This window comes from Corvus kubaryi, unplaced genomic scaffold (assembly GCF_017639235.1).
Source record: "Corvus kubaryi isolate FWS band 111438036 unplaced genomic scaffold, C.kubaryi_AGA036_p1.0 37382, whole genome shotgun sequence".
NCBI classification, from domain to species: Eukaryota; Metazoa; Chordata; class Aves; order Passeriformes; family Corvidae; genus Corvus; species Corvus kubaryi.
The window spans coordinates 6,364,261-6,390,039 of record NW_024581124.1 but is presented as its reverse complement, the minus strand read 5'-3'; the positions used below and the strand labels follow the sequence as shown (position 1 = coordinate 6,390,039).

The following is a 25,779-nucleotide window of genomic DNA, read 5'->3' as shown; positions in this document are numbered from 1 at the left end:
TTAAGGAAACTCCTTTGCCCCGGTCTCTACCTTTTACCTAGAGATTTTATTGCTGTGAATATTAGCAACAGGAGCTCAGCTCTGGGGCTCGTGCAGGCTCTGGGAGCTCCTGCAGCCTTTTCAGCTCCGTTCTGCTCCTGTGCTGCTTCTCTTTGAGCAGTTATTTCACGTTGCCTTTAGAAAGTAGAAAGAAGAAGAAAGTGGGGGGCTTTCTGGGTGGTTGGGGTTGTGGTGGCCAATTTCCCCCTTGAGGTCCTAATTCTGCAAGTGGCTGAATGCTCCTGGCTGGTTGTTTGCAGCTTTGTTGGGCACGGCTCCAAGGAAGCAAGAGGTCAGGAGATAAGTGCTGCAAGCCCTGCTGTGATCCTGCCTCCTTATCAGGGCCTCAGAGCCCAGGGGTGAACGTGTGTTCGCCGACATCCCCATCGCTGCTGACCTGGGCACCGGGGTGCCCGGGGTGGTCTCTGCTCGGGGGGTGTCACCGCCTCCTGCTGTGCAGAGCTTGGCCTGAGCCCCCCAGCTCTTGGGAACCCACTGTGGTTTTGCAGATCAGTATGTGAAATTAATGAAGGAACAGCCTGACCCACTGATAGATGCAGAGCTGAGCGTCTGCCCATGTGCGGTGCTGACAACATGGGGAAGGTTTGCAGTGGCACTTTATTAATTTAGTTCTCAACTTTAGTCCTGGTTTACCGACAGATGTGGGTGAAGTTCCTGGTTTTTCTCTAGGCTGGCTCGAGGTCCCAGATAAGAGCATTTGTTGTTCCGAAGTTGATGCAATTCCAAGTTAAGGTGGAAACTGTGCTGCACACTCCTTTGGGAGTGGGGAAAGCCAGGCTGTGTATTTTAGCCGCCTCGTCAATCAGAACTCATCTTTTTTTTCCTCTCTTTACAGAAACCAGGCAATGCGGAAAAAGTTAATTTTATACTTTAAGAGGAGAAATCATGCGCGCAAACAGTGGGTAAGTGATTCCCTCAGACCTTACTTTATATGTAAAAACCAGCATAATTTATTATGTGAGAAAGAAAAAGATGATTTCCAGCAGAGAGGTGCTGGTACTCTGTACTTTGCCTGTTGTATTACTGTGGAATCTCTCCTGCTTAAAATAACATGTGAAGGAGAGGTCCCCATTCCTGCTGCAGGCAGCACCTCCCTCCACAAGTGCTTCCCACAGAGCAAACACGTGGGGTTGGCTTAATCACAGCAGAGCCCGTCACTGATCCCAGAAAGCCTATTCACAGCATAAATGTCTATTTTGTGAGTAATTGAACCCTAGGAGAGGTGTGAAACAAGCTGACTCTGCTTCCAGTAAATGGTCTGGAGGCTGCTCCGATTCCTTCCAGCTGACCACACAGCAATGTTGTAGGAATTTGTGGTTTAAAACAAAATTCAAGCTCTGTGCCAGTTTGTTTCTAGGCAGTGTTGCTTGCGAGAGAGTTTCAGTGATCTTTAAGGAGACAGGTCTTGGTTGGGTAAGGGGCAAGGCAGGGCTGATTATGAGGCTTCAAAGGTGTTGGGAAGTCCCAGTAAACAGAGGAGAAAGTTAAGTGGATTTCACAGAATTTGTGCACTTTTGGTGCTGACAGTTGCAGTCGCTCCTGGCAGGAGCTGGGAGGCAAAGCCAGCACAGAAGAGAAAATGCCAGAGCAACCAGTGGCTCCCACCAGGAAGGTGAATTTTGCAGTGTCTTTCACTGATGGGTGATTCAGCTCACAGGGCTTCATGTTTCATTGGGAAGATGTAAATACTGTCTCCTGACTCGTTGTCTCTGTCCTAGGGCAGGCTCAGGAGCCAGTGGTGGTGTCTTGAATTGGCAATGGTGCAGGTGATCTCAGTGTCTTTGGGGCTGCTTTTGGACAGAAGTGTCAAAACTGGGAGGAATTGTTGGAAAAATTCAAAATAACAAGCCTGGGAAGTGGTTTGAAGGCCATACCTTTAAAAGTAACTTCCGGTGCATAGGCAGATACCACATTATTTTCTTATTTATTTTGAGTAAAAGCATGTTCCTTTTCTCTCATGCTTTGTTTTTTGCCCCTGTTCCCTACCAGTATTCCAAAAGCCACAGACCTTGCATTCCAGAGGAATGGTTGTGCCTCCCATTTGTGTCCAAATACATGTTCATTTAGACTTCTCCATGATAAAGCTTCTCCCAGGGCGAGGGGCTGCAGGGCTTACACCTCCATCAGGATGTAGCATGGCAGCTGGGTGCTGCTCTGGGCACCTCCCCTGCTGCAGCTGAGGTCCTCTGCATGGTGGGAAGTGGGTCAATATTCCCTCCCTCAAAAAAGGGATTGCAAAGCATCACGTGGTTTTGTTGGAAGCAGGAGGGAAGCGCCTGGGAACTGCTTTCTGGTGGAAATGGCTGGTTACTGTGCTAAACCTAGAGTGAGTTGCTCTGTGTGAATATCAAGGAGCTGGGGGAAAAGGTTTAATTAGGCTGCAAGAGCACAGTTCCTAAAATACGACTTGCAGTAAAGTCGCCTGTCATGCAAAATAGGTGAATTTCTGCCAGGCAGTTTATTCAGTGTCCTTGAAAGGGGATTTTTCAGTTTAGGGAAGCATTTTGCCTATTCTACAAAATAGGCAACATACGGTTGCTGAATTTGCAAAGTGAATACATTTGCTGATTCTGTTTGCAAAATGGGTATGCTTAGCTATTTTTCTGCCTATTTTGTAGCAGACCCTATTTTTAGCAAAGCCCATCTACGTGCCAGCGTTTCTTTCTGGCTCTTTTACTTTCTGAGGTATTGTTGCTGCCCGGGGCTGGCTGGAGCAGGGTCAGAGCTCGGTCGCCACAGGGTCCAGCTCTGAGAGCCCCATCCCAGAGGATCTGCAGGGCTTCCTTCTGTCTCCACTGAGGGGAACAGCAGAAGACACTTAATTGCCATCGGGGTGATGATGCAGAGAGGGAATGGTGAAGGGAGCTGTTCTGGGTGTGAGAGGTTTGTCTCCACCAGCCAAGGGAAGAAAACCACGGGGCTTGCATAGGAATTGGACTGGTTCCTCCTGTCACCTTCGCTCTCCTCCTCCCCTCCAGAGAGCTGCTCCATTCCCTGGAGCTGCGAGAGCGTGGGCTGCAGGAGGGCTCGGGCTTGGCACAGCCCACGAGCTGCCTTCAGCTGCTACGGCAGCGTTACTATCCATCCATTTTTAGATACGCATGTCAGGTCCGATTTGGCTCCCTGTCACTTACGGGTGTGATTGAGAGGCTGATGGGCTGCTGAGCCCAGCTGGGGAGGGCAGCAGAGGGGGCACCGATGCTAAAAGCCAGCACAGATGGTTGCTCAGGAATGGACATGCTTGCTTAGGGCTGCTCAGAGGATGCCTGGAGAAGGAATAGATGCTTCTGTTCCTGAAGCGCCTGACCAGGAGCTTCTCCTGGTGGTGGAGCTGTGACGATCTGAGGAGTTCACGGTGATGTAAGGTGCCTGTAATCTTGGCTTTGGAAGGATGCAGGAGATGGCAGGGAGCATGTGTCCCAGCTGGAGCAACAAGCACTGGATGGGGATGCCACAGCCCAGCCCCGCTGCAGTGGGGTTTGAAGTTTGTGTGGTGGGAAGGGCATTAAGGAAGTGCTCAGCCAGTCCATCATGAAGATGTGCTCTGGAGGGCAGAGCTGTGTGAGGGGGAAGCTTTGGTGCTGCTGCCCTGCTGCCAGGGTGCGAGCTGCTGGGGAATCAGCAGCGTGACGTTGATGTTGCTTTTTCCATCTTCAAATGCCACTTCCTTAAAAGAGGAATTCTGGATAAAGCTTTTGTCGAGTTGCTCCAAGGAGTGGAAGAAAAGGAGGAAAAAGAGCCGCCCTGCTGGCTGTGAAGCAGCCAGGGCTGTGCCAGGTGGCTCTGCTGGGGCGGTGGCTCTGCGGGACCCAGCACTGGCTCATTCCCACAGGGAATGACGAACCTTTCAAAGCCTCAAGGCTTCTCACCAGACCGAGCCCTCGTGCTGGGCTCTCCCCCAGCCGTGCCTCAGGCTGGCAGCACCGGGCACCGGCTGCCTCCTGGTGCTGAGGCTTCATAAACTTCATGGGGTATTTTTAGCTTCTTCCCAAATGTGATGCTCTGAAAGCAGGAGGATGTAGCAGATTTGCTGGCAGGGTGGGAGCTCTCGTTTTCAGGGGGCTGATGGCATTGCTTTGGGAGAGGTGAAAACGCAGCAGCTGTGATTTTGCCAAGCTGCCGCAGGCTGTTGGTGTTACCTGTAGCTCCTCGCCCAAAGCGTGAGATTCCCCATGTGGACTTTCAGGGCATTTTAATTTCTGTCCTCCTTCATTGCTTTTATCTTGTGGCTGTTTCCTTCAGCTCCTGGTGAAACCCAAGCAGCTCCCCTGCATCCATGCAGGGCAGGACAGTCTCTGGCTCCAGGCATGCAAATGGGAATTGATTTATTTTCAGGGGAGAGTGTTAATCTGGCTCAGCTCTAGGGCTTGAGGTGCTTTGTCTGCCCCACATTATTGTTGAAGTGTCTCCAAAAGGCCAAGGAAATCAAAGATGTGTTGCTGTTCTTGGGTTGTTGCCAGGTCCAGGATGCCCAAACCAAACCCATGTGCCAGGATTGGTGTGACACAAGCTGCAGGTTGCTGTGTATTTCCATTGGTTTGGGGTTTTTTACCTCTCCCAATTTTTCTTCGTGGCCAAGAGCAAACGGGACGAGAACAAAGTGCATCTGGGAAATCCTGCAGCCTCAGACTTCCCGTCATAGGGCAGTGGTGGCACGAGATGGGTTTATTTCTTTGAGGTCCGGATTCCCTGTGTCTCTGCTGCAGTGCAGAGTGGCGCTGAGTGTGCTGGTGCTGAGCCGCCCATTCTGGAAAGCGGTGTCAGGGTCAGGAGTTGACCTGGGGTTTGCCATTAGAGCAGCATCTGCTTTCGTTTCCTGATTTGGGGCTTGGAAGGTGTTTGTCTGACTCAAACTGAAACCTTGAAACCCCTCTGGTCCCCCAGCTGCTCTCAGCTGAGGCTGGGCACCATCGCTGCTGCCACTGCAGTGGCTGTTGGGTGTCTTCCCACCATGGACCTTTCCCTTCTGTGGGCGTTCTCCTCCAGCAAGTGTGTGGCTGGAGGAGGGAGAAGAGATTTGGGGCGTAATGGGAGGAGATTCATTTGTGCTGCAAATCATATCAGTGTTACCAGGCTTGTCCCATAAATACCAGTCAGAAGTGCAGGGCTGGACCTGGTGGGTGGCTGGGTGGGTGTGCCATGAGGATGTCACCCGGGAGGACATGGTGTGGAAACCCTTTGCAGCCCTGCGTTTTGGCATGGCCTGGGTTTGCTGTCAGATGTGCTTGTCTTGTCACATGGGCCAAAAAGGAGGAGCAGCAGCTGCAAAAGTGCTTTTGCTTTCTAGGATGGTGAAGGAGCTGAGTGTGTGGCCAGGCTGCCATGCTGTATGGCTGTGGGCAGGGGCTGGGTGCCTGGCTCTAGATTTTGGGGAGTCAGGCCCTTGCAGGGAGCTGCCCCATGGCCCCAGTCCCATTGTCATTGCCAGCACAGAGCCATGAATGCTGGAGCTGGCGTGTGTGGGTAGGAAGGGGTGCCTGGCCTTGGGCACCATGGCAAGCCCTCCTCAGCGTGGTGAGCTGGTGGCTCCAAAATTACAGCCCTGCACACCCTGCTCACACAGTGGGGACCAGCTCTCCCGCCCCCTGTGCCTCCTCCCAGGGCCATGTTTCGGTCCCTCCTTGCTCAATGGCCTCAGGCAGGCACCTTGCTCTCTCCTGGGGTGTGGAGCAGGGGCTCCCTCCCCAGCACAGGGCCTTTGGCTGCCAAATCAAGCAGCTGGTGGGCCAGAGGATGCTCAAGCAGATGTGAGGGGTGGGCAGAGCCATGCTGGGCAAGAGTCCTGATTCCACCAAACATGTTGGGTCTGGAAGAGGAGAGCCTGAGGGTACCTGATGGCCTGTTTTGAGAATTCACCCTTGGGTTGGTCCCAGGCCCTGGAGCATGTCCACATCCTAATAAATTGTATTTCTTTAAGCAACATGACTCATGCTCAGCCTGAGCAGCCATCGAGGGCCAGGCCTGGAGGAGTTGCCCTTCCCAGGCACGTCTCTGAGCTCCCTCTCTCCCTCTGCCCTTTCAGGAACAGAAGTTTTGCCAGCGCTATGACCAGCTGATGGAGGCCTGGGAAAAAAAAGTGGAGCGCATCGAAAACAACCCCCGGCGCCGTGCCAAGGAGAGCAAAGTGCGGGAATACTATGAGAAGCAATTCCCAGAGATCCGGAAGCAGCGCGAACTGCAAGAGCGCATGCAGAGGTTAGAGGAGAAGCGGTAGGAAGGGGCTGAGCTGGTATCAGACAGCCTTTCTTTTTTCTTTGGGAATGGGTGTGGGATTTGTTTGCAGGAGGAGCGGGCTGGGATGGCTCTCGGTCCCTTTTCTCCCTCTCTAGTCAAAGGCAGAAGCCAGCAGACATGAGTCTTGCTGCTTTTTCCCCAGGGTGGCTCAGCACAGAGCCAAAAGGAGGAAAAATGTCAGGAATGTGACTGCCTGTCTCACCTCTCCTGCTGATCTCCCAGCTGGCCACATCAGAGCCAGGGGTAGCTCCCTTGTGCCGGCCAGCTGGCTGGGACAGCACTAATTCCTGCCTTATTGGTGTGCCCAAATTAAGATGTACAAGACTTGCAGGTGCATTTGGTCATGTCGATGATTTAATACCCACACATGCTTTGATGGGAGCAGAAACATCTGCAGAGGTTATTTGGAATGACCACAGTCTCGCTGGAAGGGATGTCCCCTGTCTCTCCCATCCCCTGTCCATTTTCCTCTCCTCATTGGAAGTGCAGTTGAGGTCATGTTGTTTTCTGCCAGGAGGAGACACGATTTCATGATCTCCACCCTTTTTGCTGAAAACTCCCTGTCCTTCCCATTTCAGCCCTGGCATCTTGCCTGGGGTCACCTGATATGCACAAAACCTAAACCCTTCTGCCCAGCATCCCATCCTTGTGCCCCACTAACAACTGGGTGGGTCCAAACTTCCTCACTGATGGCTTTAATTTGTCTGAAAGAGAAAGGGAGAAATGGTACTGAGAAATGTTCTAATTTTTTACCTGCTTAATAAGAAAAGTTGTAATTCCTTGGGACGTGTGGCTGTGGAAGGGAAAGATGTCAATGGATGGGTTTGATTTAAAACTTCCCACAGCGTTTGCAAACCGGATGTGGTGGCACAGTGCTAAGGGCTTGGTGCTAACACCAACACCTTTGTGCCATTGCTGTGGTGGGGTGAGCAGGAGAAAATGTGGGGGAGAGTGTGGTTGGGCATGAATTGTCCTTGTGTTCTAGCAATCCAGGCAGCTGGTACAGGTAAGGAAGGGGGTTTGAGGCTCTCAATCTGCTAGCCCTAAATGCAGGCGCCATGCCCGCAGTGTGGGAGGGGGTGGCCTGGGTGGAATGTTGGGATGTGGCTGTTATGGAGGTCCAGATGGTCTTGAATGTGGTTTGCTGCTTATGAAATGGAGCATCAGTGCCTGAGTGTGTCGCTGCCCTTTCCCAGCAGGGTAGGACAGAGGGGCAGTGGCGGGCTCTCCATGTCAGCTGCACGCAGTGAGCACGAGGTGTCAGAAATCATCGACGGGCTCTCGGAGCAAGAGGTGAGACCAGCTTCTCCTTTCTCCTCCTCTTGACCCCTCACTCTGTCTTCTCCAAGGAAGCCAAGACAGGACTGCCAGGTCACACAGTGAAACCCTATGCCAAATCCCACTAACTTTAGGTCCCACTGAGGTTGGGGAGGTTACCATGATGCCTAACACACTTTCTGGACAGGATCCAAAGTTAGGGGTTTATTTAATTTGCATCGGCATCTTCCCAGCCATGTGAGAGATGTAATGGAGCAAATTTCTGCCAGAGCAAAACATGGAGCTGGTGGCCAGTTTATCAGCATTTGGCTGTCTCTAAGGGACCTGAAACCCCAGCGTGCTGCTCATCCTGGGTAGCACCCCACAAACACCTCCTGGCTGTGGTTTATACTGGAAGTGAAGATGGGAAGGGAAGGGAGCCAGCGCCCAGACTGCTGGGTGGAGGGGTTTTTCTGTTTCATTTTGTTTTGAATGGGCTGTGTGGCTTGACACAGGGGAATCCTATGGAATGAATGGTTTGTACGTGAGCCAGTTGGCCCACATCTTCTGGGAGTGCTCCATTCATCTTGAAATGTCCCCATGACCTCGGCTTCGTTTGGATCTGGTTTCACAAGGGTTCTGCTCTCTTGGCACGGAGGCGAGCTGCAGTTTGGGAGGGGAGAGCAGCCATTGCCCAGCAATAGCTGGGATGTTTGCTGCCTGTGCACCACAGCTGATCCCTGTCTGGGATCCCAGGCACTTTGCTCTTAGCCAGTTAAGGTGATAACATGGAGGACATGGATCTTGGAAGCAAAGGGAAATTTCAGACTCTGCAGAGGTCCTGGCTACGTGGAGCATTAGCTGATCACCTCCATGCTCCTGCACCCTGTGCTGCTAAACTCCACCCTGACAGCTGCCTGCTGAGCCCCAAACCTCTGCTTTGCTTGTCTCAGAGCAGACCTTAAGAGCTTCCAGCTCTTCCACAGGGTTGGAAGGAGCAGGGAGGTGAGAGCTGGGGAGCATCTCTGGCAGCAGGGCCAGCTCTCCGCCCCAGCGTGTTGCTGGAGAGGAGGGAGGTCTGGCTGGTGGGGTGTAGTGGCACTGCTTGGCACCCCGAGAGGCCCTGTGTCCTCAGCTGTGGGCATTGCTTCCATCAGCATCCTCTCTGCTCTGCACAGGGGCTTCTCCTGTCACCAGGGGCAGTCTGCAGTTACCCAGGTTTGAGCTGTCCCTCACCTCCCACCATGAGGAGACATCTGGAGCAGCCGGTTTCTAAACAGGAGGTGTCCTAGTGAGGATGGGGAAGGTGCTCACATGTGTTGAAATGTCCATGTCTGTGCAGAGAGCTGTGTTTTAGGAGGAGGAGGAGGTTGGGTCTGGTCAGGCGTAGCAGGGAAGCAGATCAGCACTGGGAAGGCCAGAGTCAGCAGCTTCCTGGAAGGGTTGGCCACTACTGTTCTCCCAGGAACCAGCATCTGGCTGTAAATTAAAACAGCAGCACTTGAGACCTGGCCTTCCTGGGCAAGGGTTGGAGTTTGTCTGAGCAGTGACATCCCAGGTGACAGGGAGGACTCAGAGTGATGGTGGAATTGAAAGGGGCTGGCCAGAGCATCTCTTCATCCCCAGAGTGGACCTGTGCCAGGGGATCACCAGCAACTCAGCCAAAGGGACAGTCCTGGCATTTGAGCAGAAGACAGCACAAATGAGACATCATGTTGGCCTCTCTGTTGCAAATACTTAAGGAAACCAGTGTGCCCAGTCTGTCCAGTCCTGGTGTGCTGGAGCTTTGGATGAACTTTGTGCTCCGTAGGATTGAGTAGAGGCATCAGATTATGTCCCAGGGTGTTGCAGTGAGGAATGACAGCCCCTTTATGGTGACATTTGAAACCTCCTGGAACAATTCAGGACTCCTGTGGAAGGGAAGGGAAGCATGATGTCTCCCTCTGCCCACCCTTTCAGGAAGCTTTGCAAAGCTGGTTGCTTCCCTCACAATTGGGGTGGGGGCTGAACCTCCGTGTGGCTTGTGGGTTTGATGGCCGGGAAGGGGTTGGCATTCCCTGCGCCACCGCTGCTTTGACTTTTTTCTCGTCACAGTCAGGAGCTGTTTTGCTTAAGTCAGACATTTCCACACAGGATCTTGAAGCCTTTTATACCAAAATGAAAGATTAATTGTTTCCTGGCTGACAGCGATAGCCTCTTTCAGCGTTTAATTTACAATTACTCTGGCAATAAAGCTGTCTAGCGCTTGCTTTTGAATTCTCCTGTTCCTCCGCCTGTCCTTTTCCTCTCGAACATCTGTCCCCTGCAGTCCCCACGGGCCCGTGGTGCTGACCAACTGTTCTCTCTGCTTTCCCCAAAGAACCTGGAGAAGCAGATGCGCCAGCTCGCCGTCATCCCGCCCATGCTCTACGATGCTGACCAGCAGCGCATTAAATTCATCAACATGAACGGCCTCATGGATGACCCCATGAAGGTCTACAAGGACCGGCAGGTGATGAACATGTGGAGCGAACAGGAGAAGGAGACCTTCCGGGAAAAGTGAGTGCAGCCCACACACCTCTCTGTGCAGCCCTTGGGGAGTGTGGGCAGGATCCGTGCAGGGCTTCAGCTGGAGCCCCAGCCCACTGAGGAATTTCCCACTTGTCCCCCACGGACACATCTTGTTGCTATGTTATCTTGAACCTGGGCACAGAGTGATGCTCCTGCACAGAAACTTCAGGTGCTGCTGCATGTTCGGGGTATTCCTGCCCCTGTGCTGGGCTGTGGAAAGCTGCTGCTCGTGGCAGGGTGGGAAGGGGAAGTTTTTCAGCTTTTGCATTCGTTGTTGTATCAGCATTCCCAGTTTAACGACAGCGCCGGTGAAACCCAACGCTCCATACACACATTGCCTTTCTGGATTTACGTGCTGTCCTTTGGGCACTGTGTGTCCAGGGGATTTTTGGGGCTGTCAACATCCAAGCCCCTTATGTAGACCCCGTCATGCTGCAGCTTCCAGCTGGTGCCTATCCCTCAGTGCTCCATCCTGCTGTCTGCAGGATTTGCCACCGGCTGCTGTTTCCATGGATGCGTTCCCACATCAGACACGTGCAGACTCTGGCTGTGGTGCTTTCTCCTGTTTGCAAGCAGTGCTTGAGAACAGCTTTGCTCTATCAAGTGAGATCACTTAGGGAGTGGCTGATCCCTTCCCTGGGTACCACTGCGCTGTCAGCCAAGATGTGGGTGCTCAACTTGGTCTCACATCCAGACTCCCTTGTAGCCCAGAGCCCAGCAGGGACCCAGGTGTGTTTGCATGGAGGACTGGAGTATCCTTGGTGCCCCCAGTGTGCTGTGAGTGTCTGTAAAAGCAGAGCTGGAGTTCAGCTTTCAGCAGGATGAGCTCTAGTATTGCTCTCTGCTGTGGACCTGAGGGACGGGTGTCCTGAGCAGCAGCACCACTCAGTCTGGCTTCCAGACAAGCAGGGGATGGCTCCATGGATTACCAGCATGCCTATGGCCAGCCATGCTGGAAGCCTCTCTGTGTCCAGGATCCCTCCTCCTCCCCCTGCTCATCAGGACTCCTGTTTGCAGCTGAAATAATTAATTGCCAAGATGGACCAAAAAAGAACAAAACAAGCAAACCAGCTCCAAGCCTTTGATAGAGGAGAATCCTCATTGCTAATTAGCCTTAAAATGTGCCACTCCAAACAGCGAGGCTTGCCACAAATGACGCAAAGGCTAATTACTCGGTCTTTAATGGCAGGGCTGTGCCTGGCTAATGGGGCTGGAAGAATCCACACCCAGTGTGTGCATCCTGCAGTGCACGGTGGATTCTGTGTCATCACTGTGGGTGATGCAGAGCTTGAGGCATAAATACAGCAGGGTTTCAGGGCTCTCACAAAGCTCATTTTGAGAGATTGGTGCTCAGGAGCTGTGAGGAGGGTGTAGGGAGTCCTGCCCTGGCTCTCCCCCATCCTGGTGTGCCGGTAGCCGAGCTGCCTGCTGTGCTGCAGCTTCTAGCCTGGGTTTTTAAGGTGAACTGGAGTTGTGTCATCCATGACCGTGACCTAGAGCTGGCCTCCTCCTGAGACCAGGAAAACCTGGTTCAACCTTTTGTTCAGCCCAGTTGGCGGGGACTCTTGGAGTAAACAGGCAGGCACTGTGCAAGGCTGACAAGCTCCAGGTCTGAACTATTTTAGCTGTCAGAACATAACCACGAGGAAGAACCTGATTTGATCTGCTTCTGGGCAGCATTTCAGGTCTCTGTTGAGAGCCCATCGCTGGCCTGCTCCCAGGGAAGCTGTGGTTTGCTGGTGAAGGAGCCGGGTGCTGCTCAGGCATCGAGGCTGTGTCGTGCTGGGCAGTGTGAGAGTGCAGCATCCGTCTCTCGTTACGGGGAGATGGCCTGGCCCATGAAAAAGAGTGGATTGTTATCTGCATTGCCCCTGGCAGTGTGTTAGCATCCTTGATAGCATGGCCTTGAAAACCCTGTCCTGTGGTCAGCCCTGTGTTTGTGCTGTGTACAGAGTGAGGAGCCAGCTCTGGCTCTGTGCCCTCATCCCAGGTTGTCTGAGCAGCCTGTCTGCTTTGCTTTTTTCCTCCCCCCCCCAGCATTTATGGTTTCTTTTTTGTTCTGGTGACCAGTTACAGTGACAGGGATCTTGCAGTGCCACCCAAACCATATGGGAGTTCTGCCTCAAGAACAGCATCAACACGGGGGTGACAGCACCCACGTCCTGCTGCCGTGGCTGGAGTTGGTCAGGCCCTCACTGAGTTCAGCTCAGTGCCTTGACTCCGAGTTTGACACTGGGACAGAGCAGCAAAAGCAGGAGAGAGAGCAGCCAGTTGCCCCAGGGAATCACTGGCAGGGCTGGAGACACAGAGCTCCTCACCATATCCTGCCCACACCGCAGCTCTCCCACCTTTTGCCTCCGATCCATTTCCCCTGGGCACAGAGCTGTCAGCTCCTGGGAGCTGGCAGAGCTGCACTTGCTGAACGTGGTTCACCCTGGCTGCTCAGCTCCCCGGGCCAGAGCCTGTGCTGGTGGGCACCTCTCCTGGCACAAAGTCACCACTCAGTGGGCTCCCTGTGCTTTGGCAGTGCGCTGGTTAACTGTGCTGCCAGCAGCAGCACCTCCTACCAAGGGCGTGCTGGCCCTTGGTGCTTCCCCACCAGCTGAGCACCGGGATTTGTTGGAGGAGGCATCTCTGCTAGTGGGGACAGCTTCCCCTGAGTGGGCAATGTACCCTCCCAGGCTGCCAGAGCCAGGGATGAGCTTGCTGGCAGCTCCTCCGCTTGCTGGGCATGAGGCAGCGTTCCTCAGAGCTGCTGTGCCACTGGGGATCTCTTGAGCAACTCAGCAATGTGGCAGCTCTGTGCTTCCTCCCGGGGTTTGGGTTTCCCTTCCTGTCTTTTGCAGCTGCTCCCAACAGCCCAGCAGGGCTTGGAGTCCTGCTCAGCACCGGGGCCACCCACAGCCATGATGTGGGATGTGGTGGCAATTCCTTGCCCTTTCCTTGCCAGATCCTGAGGCATTGGCCAGGTGTGCAGCTGCCCTCTGTGCTTGCCCTGTCCTGCTGTTGGTACAGGCTTGGGTGGCCATGGCATGGAGCAGAGTGATGATCAGCTGTCAGGCATTGCCGGCCCTCCTTCCCTCTCCCACCCATGATGAACATTTGCACATTGAAGCTCCCAACCAGCCCTGCTCCACTGGGCTAAATTTAAAGTTCCTGTCTTTCTGGGAAGCTGAGCAGCAGACAAATATTTTCTCAAAGCCTGAAGTCCCTCGGGGAGCTGGCCTTGCTGCTCGGGGCGCACAGGGCATGGCAGCCCAGCTGTGAGGGGGTCAGAGCCAGCACCCACAGTAACCCTCTCCCTCTCGCTCTGCAGGTTCATGCAGCATCCCAAGAACTTCGGCCTGATCGCATCCTTTCTGGACAGGAAGGTAAGCCTCCCTGCCTGGCTCTAACCTGAATTGTGCTGCCTCTCCTCCTTCACTTGGCTCTTGGTGCTGGAGCTGCCAGCAGATGCTGGGCACCTGTGGGCGGCGGTGGCTCCAAGCCCCGGGCAGGGTCCAGACGCCTCCCGGCTCCCTGCAGAGACAGGGACTGAGTCAGCCGCGGAGAGACGGGAGCTGGGAGCGCGAGAGGTGTGAACGCAGCCAGCCTGGCGCGTGGGCGGCGCAGCCCACCCCGTGATCTGCCGGGGGAGCTGCTTCCCAGCACCTCCCGGAGGCATTTTGCACCAGCCAGGCTGTCGCACAGAGGGTGGGCACCCAGCTGCCCAGCACGAAGTGGAGGGATCTCTTTGCTCAGGGAGGAAGAGGTTTTTGAGGGTGGACTGAGTCCCATTTCATCCAACAGTTCGGGTGGATGTACTGGAAGCACACACACGTCCCCTTGGTGTTTAGGAATAGTTGCTCACAGGAACTGCCTGACCTTTCCCAGACGTCTGTGTTGTGCTGCTTGGACTTTTTGGTTTTGCTGTTAATTGGGCTGAGGGAAGAAAGGTTTGAGAAAAAGACCTGATGGAGGAGTGAGTCTGTGGTCCCATTCTGAGCAAGGCCAGGTACCTTCCATGGGACAGGCCATATGAGCAGGTCCTGGACAGACCCAGCCTGAAAAGACAGCTGTCCATCACTTGGATTCTCTCCTGAACAAGAAACATTTGAAAGCTGTTACTTCTCTGGTCTTTTAGTTACTTGCATCCTCTGCCTGCCTCATGCAGAGTTTCATACACACAGTGTCCACTCGCTCTGGGGGAACCACTCTGCTCTCCAGGGGTGGCCTGCAGAGGTCACTTCCAGCCTAAATTATACTCTGATTCCTCATAACTCAGGCTGGGGAAATAATTTATAAGACCTTGACCTTCCTGTCCGAAGCAGCAAGGAAGGCCAGCAGCCACCTCGTGCTGCTGCTGTTGCTGTAAGATCCCAGGCTCCTTCCTCATCCTTTCGCGCTCGATAAAGCCGAAAGTGGTGGGACTTGGATGATGCTCACAATCCAGTCTCTGTTCCAAGCTGTAAAATGTCTTCTAATTTTATTTGTACTCGTTTGTAAATCAGGCTGTAATTATGATACAGAACACATCCATTATCCTGTTGGAGAGAGCTGCAAAGTATGGCTCAATGTAATGAATTAATAGATTTTTAAATTGCATTATAAAAAAATAGTGATCTTAGCCCTTGGAACAGATGACTGTAAGTTTTTGTGTTCGCGTGTGTGTGTGTGTATAATCAGGGCTAGATTAGAAAGAGATCCAATTAACACTTTAAAAGTTGCAATCTGTTTTTGCAAATGGTTCCGCTCCTCGCAGAGGGATGGAGTGAGCGCAGCCCCCGGGCACCCCCGGGCACACACAGCTGCCCCAAGCTCCTGAGGACTTGCGGCATGATGGGTCTGTGGGATAATTTCTCTTCATGAAGCCACTGATCCTGTATGTGAAGGTGTAGCCCAAGGCAGTGTTCAGGTGCCCATCCTGTTCAGCAGAGGACTTCTCCCAGCGTGGCGCACACTGTGCTGCTCAGGAGCAGGGTATGTCCTGGCCGTGGCTCCTTGTTTTCCTAACGTGTCCAATCTGTGATGGTGCTTATGGAGCCAACCAGTGGAGTTGGGATGGCAGCTTCTGAGCGCTGGGATCTCAGTTTGCCCACGACAAAGTCGTGCGCGCGCGAGCTGAGTGGCTGGAAGTAACACCAGCTGACAGTCGCGTGGCAGGTTGTGCCTCGTGTAACTGCAACAGGGGCTGACAGGCGTCTCCTTCGTCTGCCTCTGGTTGCCATGGTCATCTGGGGTCAGCCCTTCCCCCTGCTTTGCTTCTAACACGGGGTGATCTCTGCTCAGCACCCCATCTCCATCTCCGCACGCCCGCGGGACCATCCTGGTCTGTCCTTTGGAAGAGCTGAGCCTGCTTTACCGGGACACCGTGCATTGTGCCCCTCTTCCAGTTCCACTGGAAGCCTTAGGGAGGGAGGTGTGGGGAAGCTGTTGGGCTGCAGGTCTTCAGGAGCAGCAGGAGACCTGGTGATGACCGGTTCTGAACGCTGCTGCTGGAAGTCTGTGCCCCAACAGCACACGAGGACAGGACCTTCTGTTCCCTGACTTGCCCGTGTCATTGCAGACGGTGGCTGACTGTGTCCTCTATTACTACCTGACCAAGAAGAATGAGAATTACAAGAACCTTGTAAGAAGGAATTACCGGCGGCGCGGGAAGAGCCAGGTAAGAGCTGGAGGAGCGCGTGGAAGCGTCATCCCTCAGGCTGAGCAAGGAGCTGCAGCACTTTCTCTGAGCCCCCCAAATGCTGCTTTTCCCCCCTCCCCACATGGAGATCTTGCTTGCAGGCTGTGATGGGGCTGTGGTTGTGCTCTGCGTAGCTTTTCAGACCATGCTGTTTATTAATGGCACTTGGTGTTTGTCCATCCCCATGCCGAGGTCACAGTGTCTTTAAAAAAAAACCAAACAAATCCAAGATGCTTAAAAAAAGGGGATGGAGTGACTGTGGAAAACCTGGCTGTGTGTCAGTAGCATGGGGTTGCCCATGCAGCCTGGGCTGTGTGCAAGAACCAGGTGGGGTCTGTCTCTCTCTCTCTGGAGATGGCAGCTGAGCTGCCAATGGTGACCGAGCTCCTGGGAGCTGGGTGGGGCTCCTGCTTTGCAGAGCCTGCCCAAGGCTCTTCCTATAGGAAAAGGTGTGGGAGAAGAATGACTTGGGTGGAAGTGACTTCTGGTGACACCTGAGCAGAAGCATACAAATCCATCTGAAGTGCCAAAGGGTGTCCAGGATCCCCGTGGGGGTCTCCTGTGGGGCTGGCAGATTTGGCACTGAAGCTAGCGGAGACCCTTAACCCTTTGTTCAAGAGCAGAGCAGATACCAGGGCACCAGGAGGTGCCTGGGGGCAGGTGACTGAGTCAACCCTTACCATTACTGTGGCCAAGATACAAATCTAGACATGACCTTGGCAGTTTTGCTGCTGATACCATGATACCCAGGAACACAGATCAGTGCTAACCTTTTGGCCAGATGCCTTATCCCCATGAATGCCTCCAGCCAGAGTCAGGTCCTGCTGGTGGATCCCCAGGTCCATGAAGTGAGTGATTATTCATGTCACAAGGAGAGTGACGTAGCCACAAAGGGACTATTTCCCCAGATAATGTGGGGATAAGGATGGAAAAACTGGCCTTGCCCGTGACACCACTGACATCAGCAGATCTTCACGCTGCATGGCCATAAAAAGCAGCACTTGGGCCTGGATCCTGATTGGGAAGCAGATAGGTAGCCTCATTCCAATTTGATTTCTGCAGCATTAAGACATCAGAATAGCTAGCACATGACGAATGTCATGGACGGGGCCCAATTTTCCCTTCTTTTTTTCAGAGACATTAGAGATGGATAAAGCCCTATTGGATTATCCAGTCCCTCTCCCAGCAAACACAGGGTGGTTCCCTCCAGTACATTTTTATAGTGTTTACCATGGTCTGTTTTGTTAGATCACAGCAACTAGAACATGAGGCCACATTTGTTTCTTGTTAGCGGTGGAGACATTCAGCACAGCTCATTCTGGTTTCAGTGTTAAATTGAGCAAGTGTGGAGAGTGAGAGGCTTTGCTCTGCATCTGCCTACCTACCCCAGCAGCCGCAGACCTGCCCATCCTGCACCCAGCAGGGACTGTTTGTGTTTTGGGTTTTAGAATGATCCAAAGCATAGCTAGTTGCAGAATTTCCCACGATGCTTTCCACACGATCCAGCCCAAGCAGGGGAGACGTCTGCTGCCCTTTGGAGCCTTGTTCAGTGCCAGCCTTTAGAAGCAGGGACTTGCTTCATCAACTGAGGGACTGTTTTGCAAGTAGGAATCGCACCAAAGAGAATGATCTGCACCTCCCCTGAAGCAGACCTCAGCCAGAACATCATTGCTTTTGAAAGAGGAGTCCCCCTGAGTCTGGGAGGAAGCAACACAGTGAATATTTCCCATTACTGTTGGATGCTCAGGTGGAAGGTGGGATGTTCAGACAAGCTTTAAGAGCCAAGGGCTGGCTGCATGATTCACAGTAGGAGAGAGGTGCAGAACAGCAGCTGCTGTGTTCAGCCTGGAGCAGCTCTCCCACAGAGATCTTGGGGGGGTTTTGAAACTCAGACTTTGTGCTGTGATACCTCTGGTATTTGCATCCATTTCCTGCGAGACTGCACGAGGGGAGTGCTGGAAGAGCCTGCGTGCAGGCTTGGGAAGGGCACACTGCTGCTGAGGGGCTGGGTCTGTGCTGCAGAGGAAGGCTCTGCTGGGGAGAGACTCGTTTTAGGGTGGCATTTTAAGGTAATAAAGGGACGAATAAGTTGTTAAAAATCTTGCCAGAAGCTGGTGGGAGCAGTGAAGCGTCTCCCTTGCACCTCTTCACAGAGCCAGGGTCTCCCCTGGGTGTGGTGCTGATGGGATCCGCTTCCCCAGACCAGACTGGGTCAGTGTGTGACTGCACAGACCATCGTGGGAGAGGTCAGATACTGGCAGACCTGGAGGGCTGGGATGGAGGGATGCTCCTGGTGGCATTTTGCTCAGTGAGTCTTTTCAGAAGCGGCTCAAATTCTGCCTGTGCTGCAGGAGTGCTCATTTGGGAGTAACCTGTCCCAAAGGCTCAGCCAGCACCTTGCTTGTTCCCTGCTTGTTCCCAAGGGATCCTGGATTGTTTGGAACCCTCGTTCTGTTTCCCATGGGGCCTGGTGAGGAGTGGGGACTGTGACTGAGGAGCAGCAGCACTGGGCTGATGTGGCACTGGCAGCTCTGCCATTACCTGCCGAGTATCAGGAACAAGACTTGGTGAGAGGATGAAGGACAGGAGACACAGTGGGACACACAGGAATGGGCAATGTGCAGGGAGGAGACAGAATCGTAGACAGCCTTCCTGCAGCACTGAGAGGCATGGCATCGTGTTCCCAGCATTGCCCATGCTCCAAGCATATGTTTTCCTGCTGGTAAGGGTTGGAGCAGTTAAACACCAAAAGCTGAGCTTTAATTAATTTAGAGGAGGGGAGGAGAGGTTGGTTTTTTGTATCAGATGAGAGGAGAGCGGATGAGATCTGATACAAAGAGCATTTCAAGTGGCCCTATGCTGGTTTCTTGCTCCTTTTCTCACTGAGTGGTTGGTGGTCTTATTTGCTCTTGGAGGCTGCAGGGATCTTGAGAGCGAAGGGGAGATAATTACACGTAGAAAAAAGCTACTCTCTGTCAAGACTATCTTTGTGGCCTACTTATTAAAAGTCCATTAAAAAATAAGAATCCCACTGGTCCCTGGCTGATGGTCCCCTGGCAGAGGATATTCCTCATAAAGCTGCTACTTACTGCTAAAAATCTCCTGCCAAGAGCAGGGGCTTCACATGACTCCACTTCCAGTTTGTCAGAAAATGGAGCAGCTGCCCACTCCGAGGCAGGATGCTCCCGGCACGCTGCCTTCCATGGCACTGCTCAGTGGAAGGTACGCACATCCAGTGGGTCACAATGCATAATATTGAGGCTCCTGAGATTAAGATATTTCTTAAATAATCCTCTGTGTTTGTGTATGAGAAGGCAATAGAACACTGCGAGGGGGGGGGATTGATGGGAAGAGAAATAGCTTCCTTGTTGTCATTTCTCATTGAAAAAAAGAGAATTTGTGCCATGGTAGAACAATCTGATCCAATAGTCAGCGTACAGTAATAAGCATAAATTTGCATGATGTTGTAATGACAAGCCCTTGTGTGGATGTGTCCATACAGCTCTGGGTCTGTGGCAGTGGCTCTTCAGGATATTTCAGTGTCTCTCTCTGAACCTCCTGCATTCTGTAGCAGGGACACCAAAAATGAAGCACCGTGTGCTTCATTCTTTGGGAAGCTGTTTTTCCAGGCTGTGGGAACACAGGTGTTGGCCTGAAACCGGGCTGCAAGGAAAGTGACTCTACTTCAACATAATTATTCCGTTTGGAGCGTGAGGTTTTTATTCCAGAGTAAATTTGCATTGATTTTGGAGTAACATTGCCCTCGTGGTAGTGGAGCAGCCGCAGCATCCCAGATACGCTTCCTGCCGGTGAATTCCTTGGGGGGGAAAAGCCATTGTCTCCCACGCACTGCTGGGATGGGCAGGTGGGGGACCATCCCACCAGGCAAAGCCATCAATGGTCAGTCTGTCGGCAGGGGGACGATGGGTCAGTCTGTCAGCCACAGGACGATGGGTAGCTGGAGGAGCCACCTGCCCGCCTCAGGGATGACTCAGAGGGGATGAAGTCATGGTGGAGGGACGCAGAGCTGTCAGACAGTGCTCACGTATTCCCTGGCCGAAGGGCCGTGTGTTAGCGCCGACACTTTCGAGGACTCGCTCCTGGGGGACTGGAGCTGCCCGGAGCCCCCTTCCTGCGCCAAGAGCGGTGCCAGAGCCGTGCCGGCAGGGCGGGGACCACGGTGTGACCTGTCCGGGCAGCCAGCACGGTCCCCCGGCAGGCCCGACAGCCTTTCCCAGGCCCACCCTCTTCCCCGTCCCCTGCCAAAACCCAAATCGAATTATCTGTCCTGCCGTCTGTCCCGCCCTCCTCAAGCACAAACCATTCCCCTCACCAACGTGGATAAACAGTCCCAACCCAGATTTTTATAAACAGCCCGCTTACTTTTTTGGCAGAAGCACCATCCCAGCAGGATCTGGCCAGGTTTGATATCATATGGGTCCTGGAGCATTAAGAAGAACCTGGCCAAGCAGGTTTCCCTGGCCACCAGCAGCCCTGTCACACTAGCAGGGTCTGGCAGGGTTTGGGATTCCAAGCAGTGCCTGCCCACGACTCCAGGGCTCCCTGCACCCTGTCCCCAGTGCAGGAGCAGATCTCCTGCCATGCTCCAGCCTTGCCATGCCAGTGCCTCTCCTCCCTCCCCAGGGATCAGATCCAGAGCTCAGCAAACTGCTCTAACTCTGCAAATTGTGCAAGTGCCCCCACTCCAGTAACCACAGCAGCTAATGAGAGGAATGATACTTGTTTCTGGGAACCATTTGATCTTCATCAGTCCGGGGAGCAGCTCCTCGTTAGTGATAAAGGGTTTGACAACTTCTCTTCCAGATGCAGGGAAATACTTGTCAAAAAATCCTGGTTTAATCATGCAGCACATCATACAGACACAGCCCTGGATGTGGCCAGTAAACTTTGTGCCACAAATACCAAGAAATTATTCTGCAGGCATCTAAAGCTGTGCTGACTGGAGTGTTGTACCTAAAACAGCACCGAAATTATCTGCGGATGAGCCGGGCCGGTCTGTGATGCAGTAGTTTGCCTGGTTGGGAATGATGCCAGGGATGTCAGTACTGGGGCATGGGTTCATCTCCTGCCAGGGGAATGTCACTGCTGGAATATGAAAGGGCTTGAATTTGGCTCATTTTTTTGGAGAAACCTGCAGTGTGACAGAGCTGCTGATGGCCAGGGAAGTCAGGCTGAGGCTGCAGGACCAATGAGAAGCTGAACTTGGTCAGACCCTGTGGTCCTGGTCCTGCTCAAGTGCAGCCTCACAGGAAGAAACATCTCACAGAGTGTTTGTCCCTTGGGCACTCGGTGCAGGCTGTCACCCTTTAAACCTGCAGTCACCAGTGAGGTTTATGTTAGGATGCCTGTGCAGAAGGTGGGTGAGGTGTGAGGCAGTGATGTTCGCGTTGAGATAGATTCTGTAACCCTCCCCTGGCACCTGTTCTTTCAGTCTGGACTCGCCTTGATCCCCCAGGTGTGCCCCATAAGGTCCATTGTGCCTGGTCCCCCATCACAAGGGTGCAGCAGCTTTCCCACAGCCCTGCCGCCCCTCCAGGCAGCACAGTCGGGCAAACACAATGGAAACTTGCATTCCTGAAATCCCAGCTGCCGTTTTGGGGGTGAATTAATGAGAATGACATAGCCATATTTGGGAGAAGAATCAGAGGACGCATTGCCACAGGAGGATGGCTGCTTGGTCCCCAGGTCCCCAAGTGGGCTGGTGACAGTGCAGGGACAGCAGGGAGACTTGTGGGCTCAGAGCAGGGACAGGCACCAGCGGGCAGGGACACGCAGCCGCTTTCCTCAGGGGTAGCCCCGGCACAGGCTGCTGATGGAGCCCTCCCTGATGGACCCTTTGGCCCTCACAGCCGGGCTCTTTTGTGCTGCTTGATCACATCTGCAGGTAGCAGTAACAAAACAGTCACTTCAGTGAGGTGAGCCCCTATTCCAGTTGGCCCCCAGGTTGGGACCCGTGTTTCTCCAGCGGCAGGTCGATGTGTCCTCGCAGAGAGTGCTGCACCACGCCCCTGCCCACGTGAGTACTCCTCGGGCACGGTTTGGGATCCAGGCGAGGATCCATTGCTGATCCCAGCAAGGGACCTGCAGCATCTTCATTGCAGTTGGACTTTGGGATGAGTTGTTTTATCTGTTGTTGTGATCCAGGTTTGACTAGGAATGGATGGGAAATAGGTAATGTCATTGCTGAATTCCTTTCTGAAGCAGGCACAGCTGAAAATCCCAGAAATCTGCTTCCACAAGGATACAGGGCTTGCTTTGCCCCTGGTTGTTCGTGGCGTGTGTGGATGCTGCTCTGCATCCCACAAACTGCTGACCTGGCACCTTCCTCTGTTGGCAGGGCTTGGAAGAGGGGCCGGCGTGTGGCCAGGGGGCTGCGAGCAGGGGGGAGCGGGGTAGAGCAAACCACAGGGAAGAGAAAACACGTGTTCCCTGCCTGGGACAGAACGGGGGCTCATCTCCACTGCTTCCAAATGTTACGCTCTCTTCCCTTCGGGTCATTTTTCCCTTCACAAGCAATCAAATCACTTTTTAAAAAACTCAGCAGCAACCCAGAAAAGAAACATTTCCTCTTATGGAAAAGCCCTCAGTGGTTCAAGGAGGGATCTGGTGAGCAGGGTCCTGTAAAAATCACTTCAGTGCCTTCCTGATATCACAGAGCGAGTGGTGGGAAGGCAGCAGTGCCAGCTGTGCTGGGCTGAGCCGCACAGGGCCCTGCCTGAACGGTTCCTGTGCCCAGCAGGCTCCCAGTGCTGCCCAAGATGAGCCCACGCTCGGGTGAGTGCACCCGGGCATGCCTGTCCTGTGGTCTGGCAAGTGATGCGGGGTCCAGCCCCTCTCCTCACCCCTGGCATGCTGCATGCCCCCAGGACTAGCAGCCTGGGAGATGGCACGGGGCTTTCCCACGGCATGGCAGGGCAGCCTGGCTGCAGCTGCCAGCGCTTTGGTGCTGGCACTGGCCGTGTTTTGTGGCCTGTGGTGCCCTAGAGCTGCGCTGGTGAATGTGCTCAGGGCCTGTCCATGTCTCCCGGGACACTGGGCACAGCCTCGGTGTTCTCCATCCCTGCCGTGTGATGATCGTGTTGCAGAGTTGGCTGTTTGCTGGTAGAGGAGCAGCCCCACTCAGAGCTGTCACAGTTTGAGCTGGACTGAGTGATCCCCATGCTCTCTATCATTCTTACGAAATCTGAGCCTGGCCCTTTGATTTTTTTTGACTTGCTTCCACAGCCAACAGCATCAAACCCAGCCCTGGGACACAAGCAATCAAAGCCAAGTTGCCGGCAGACATTCCTCTTCCTCCCCTTGTTGTTTTGGCAGCGGCTTGTTTTGCTTTGTGGTTTCTCCCATGAGTGGAGGGTGCCGCGTGCGGTCGTGAGAAGCCAGGCTGTGTGGCAGTGGGTGGCAGCGGGGCCTGAGGCGTTCCAGGCCTTGGGAGCAGGGGCTCCAGGCCCTGGGAGCTGGTTACATGACACACGCATGTATTCCTAAGCCGTGCTCCCTATCCAGCCTGCCTCAGGAGGTAGTAGGGACATGTGGGGAGCAGTGTTTGCAGTGGCTGTGCAATATCAAACCTCAAAGGTGGGTGCTTCTCCCAATGCCAATGGTGGCATTGGCAAGGAAGGAAATTCCATGGGCATTTTGGGTGCCTGGGCAGCGTGGTGGCTGACAGGGAGGCTGGTGCTGCAGGCGCTCTGTGGCCGAGTGTCTGCCCTGGCTCTCACTGGTGTGACCTGCCAGAGGTCCCGCTGGCTGTGCTGCACAGAGCATCCTGCCCCGTGGTGCCAGGTCCGGACCCTGTGGGATGTTCAGGGTGATGCCAGCAGGCACCCGTGTGTGCCCGTGGCCATGGTAGCTGCGCTGGGTCCTCCTGGAGAAGCAGCAAAGCAAACCCCAAGCGTTCCTGGCCGGCGTAGCGTTGGCCTTTTGTCTTCAGCTTATCTCGAGCTGGTTTTAATTTGCAACTCCCTGATTGCGTGCAGTGACCTCGGCCTGAGCCTGCTCCGCAGCTGAGTGCCCGGGAGAACATCATAAATGCCATTGATCTGAAGTCACACGCTGGAGAAGTGAAGACCTGGTGCCCTGCACGTGGGAGAGGCAGCACAGCCGAGTGGGTGCTCCCAGCTGCCAGAGGGTATGGGGCTCACACTGGTGGGATGCAGCTCCCTCCAAAGTCCTTGTCAAGACAGACTCTGGTGTGACATGCTGGGGAGAGGGTTGGCACATGTCCCTGCGCTGCCGCAGTGAGACTGTGGCGAGGGTGCAGAGCCGCCTTTAAACAAAAACCCGGAGCTCGCTGCCTGCAGTAGCTGGGAATGAGCTTGAGTGGCACCAAAACCATGTGCCTTGCAGCTCAGCCTGGCATGCACAGCTCCCTCTGCACCAGGGTGTGCAAGGCTTGCTCTCTCCTTTAAGGAACAAACAGGATCCGGTGGTTCCATCTCCTGTAAGAGCCCAGGGCACTGTAATGATGGCAGGGGAGGTGATGCATCTGCTGGCAGCCAAATGGCATCCCCTGTGCAGCCAATCTGGCCTTGAAACCTGGCGTGGGAGAGAGGAGATGCCAGCCTCAGTGGCACTTGGGCTCGGGGACAGGCTCTCTCACAGTGCCACTGCCATGATCTGGTTCCCCACTAGCATATCCAGCAGCAAGTGGTGTAGGTGGGGTGTCAAGAGCTGGTAGTTCTGATGCAGGAACTGGACTGCCAGGGATGAGCTCATCCCTGCTGGCAAAAGTGGTGTTTTGGTGCGTGTTTTGAGGGTGCTGTGGCACAAGGAGTGAGGGGCAGCCGGGGGAGGGTGTGGGTGCCTCAGTTGCAAGGTGCACGGTCCAGTGGTTAACGCTGGGATGTCCTGTGGGCAGCAAGGGAGGTCCCCGGTTCCTGGTCCCCTGCCACAGCCTGGGACATCTCACCACAAAGGGGATAGGGAAGGCAGCAGCAGTCGTTTTCCGGAGGCTTGCAAGTTTGGAAAATGAGTAGCCCTGCACTGTAGGTTAAGCTTGGCATCCTGGCGGATTAATCACGCAGGCTGCAGCCAGCACTGAGAGCCCCGGTGACGAGAGCCGTGGTTTATAGATGATGATTCATCGCTCGACTTAGAGCGACCACGTTATTCCAGCAGATTGCAAAATCATAAGAGGAATGTTGTGGTTAGTTTACGGCTTAACTATGCAAATCGTCAGGAAGCCTTCAGAGCCGGAGAACGTAAGGCACAGCGCGCCCGGATGGCCGGGCGGTGAGCAGGGGCCGGGAGCTGGCGATGGGGCTGTCGGGGACCGGCCGCTCGCGGGAGCCGGGGAGCGGGGAGGTGAGTGATCCGGGGGAGACGGGGGGCCGCAGCTCCCGGGGAGCGTGCGAGCGGGGCGCTTCGGAGGCGAGCGACGCGCTGCCGGCCGCCAAGGCGCTCCTGGCTGGTTTCACCGTCTCTCTGCCACAGGCTCAGGCGTCTCCGGCAGGGCTGGGGAGGGCAAAGATGGGGAGCTACTTCCCCCACCTCCTCCTGCCCTCCCGTCCTGCTTCCAGAAGCAGGCAGTGCCTCGGCAGAGGAAGTAAACAGAGTGGGAGGAGCTGCACCTCTTCCTCGCCACGGCTTTCTCCCGGCGAGTCCCGCTGTCAGGACGGGCAGCGAGTTGGTCCGTTCTCAGCCAGGGTCAGCGTCTCCGTGTCCGGCTCCTACCTGGAAGCCGGTGTCCCCCGAAAGTGCGCTTGGAGACGAAGCTTTATTGTGGCCGACCTGCTCGTGACGTGCCCAGAGGAGCTGGCCGGGCAGGGCGAGCCGTGCCGCTCGGGCCGGGGGCCGGGCGCTGCGGCAGCATGTGTGCCTGCGGCGGGCCCCGGCCCCGGGAACGCGGCGTTCCCGGGAGAGCTGGCAGCGCTCTGCGCCGCTCCAGCTGCTCCGGGGCCGGCGGGAGCTCGGGGCAGAGGTGAGCAGGTGTTTGTAATTACGGAGCAGCTCGGGCCGGAGCGCAGGGAGCGGAGGAGGCCGCCTGTCCCCCT

General features: G+C 54.5%; 1 protein-coding gene across 13 annotated transcripts in view; it reads left to right on the top strand.

The window, feature by feature from the left end:
- NCOR2 (nuclear receptor corepressor 2) overlaps positions 1–25,779 on the top strand; it is a 157,320-nt gene that overhangs the window by 69,803 nt on the left and 61,738 nt on the right. For 6 of the 13 annotated variants that reach the window (XM_042035092.1, XM_042035099.1, XM_042035098.1 and 3 more), the window contains 6 exons: positions 896–962; positions 6,083–6,270; positions 7,491–7,587; positions 9,911–10,089; positions 13,418–13,472; positions 15,647–15,745. In XM_042035092.1, the coding sequence (XP_041891026.1) occupies positions 896–962; positions 6,083–6,270; positions 7,491–7,587; positions 9,911–10,089; positions 13,418–13,472; positions 15,647–15,745 (685 nt within the window). Of the gene's footprint in view, positions 1–895; positions 963–6,082; positions 6,271–7,490; positions 7,588–9,910; positions 10,090–13,417; positions 13,473–15,646; positions 15,746–24,974; positions 25,091–25,779 lie in introns of those variants that run through there. The other 7 variants (XM_042035096.1, XM_042035103.1, XM_042035095.1 and 4 more) reach the window with 4 other exon arrangements.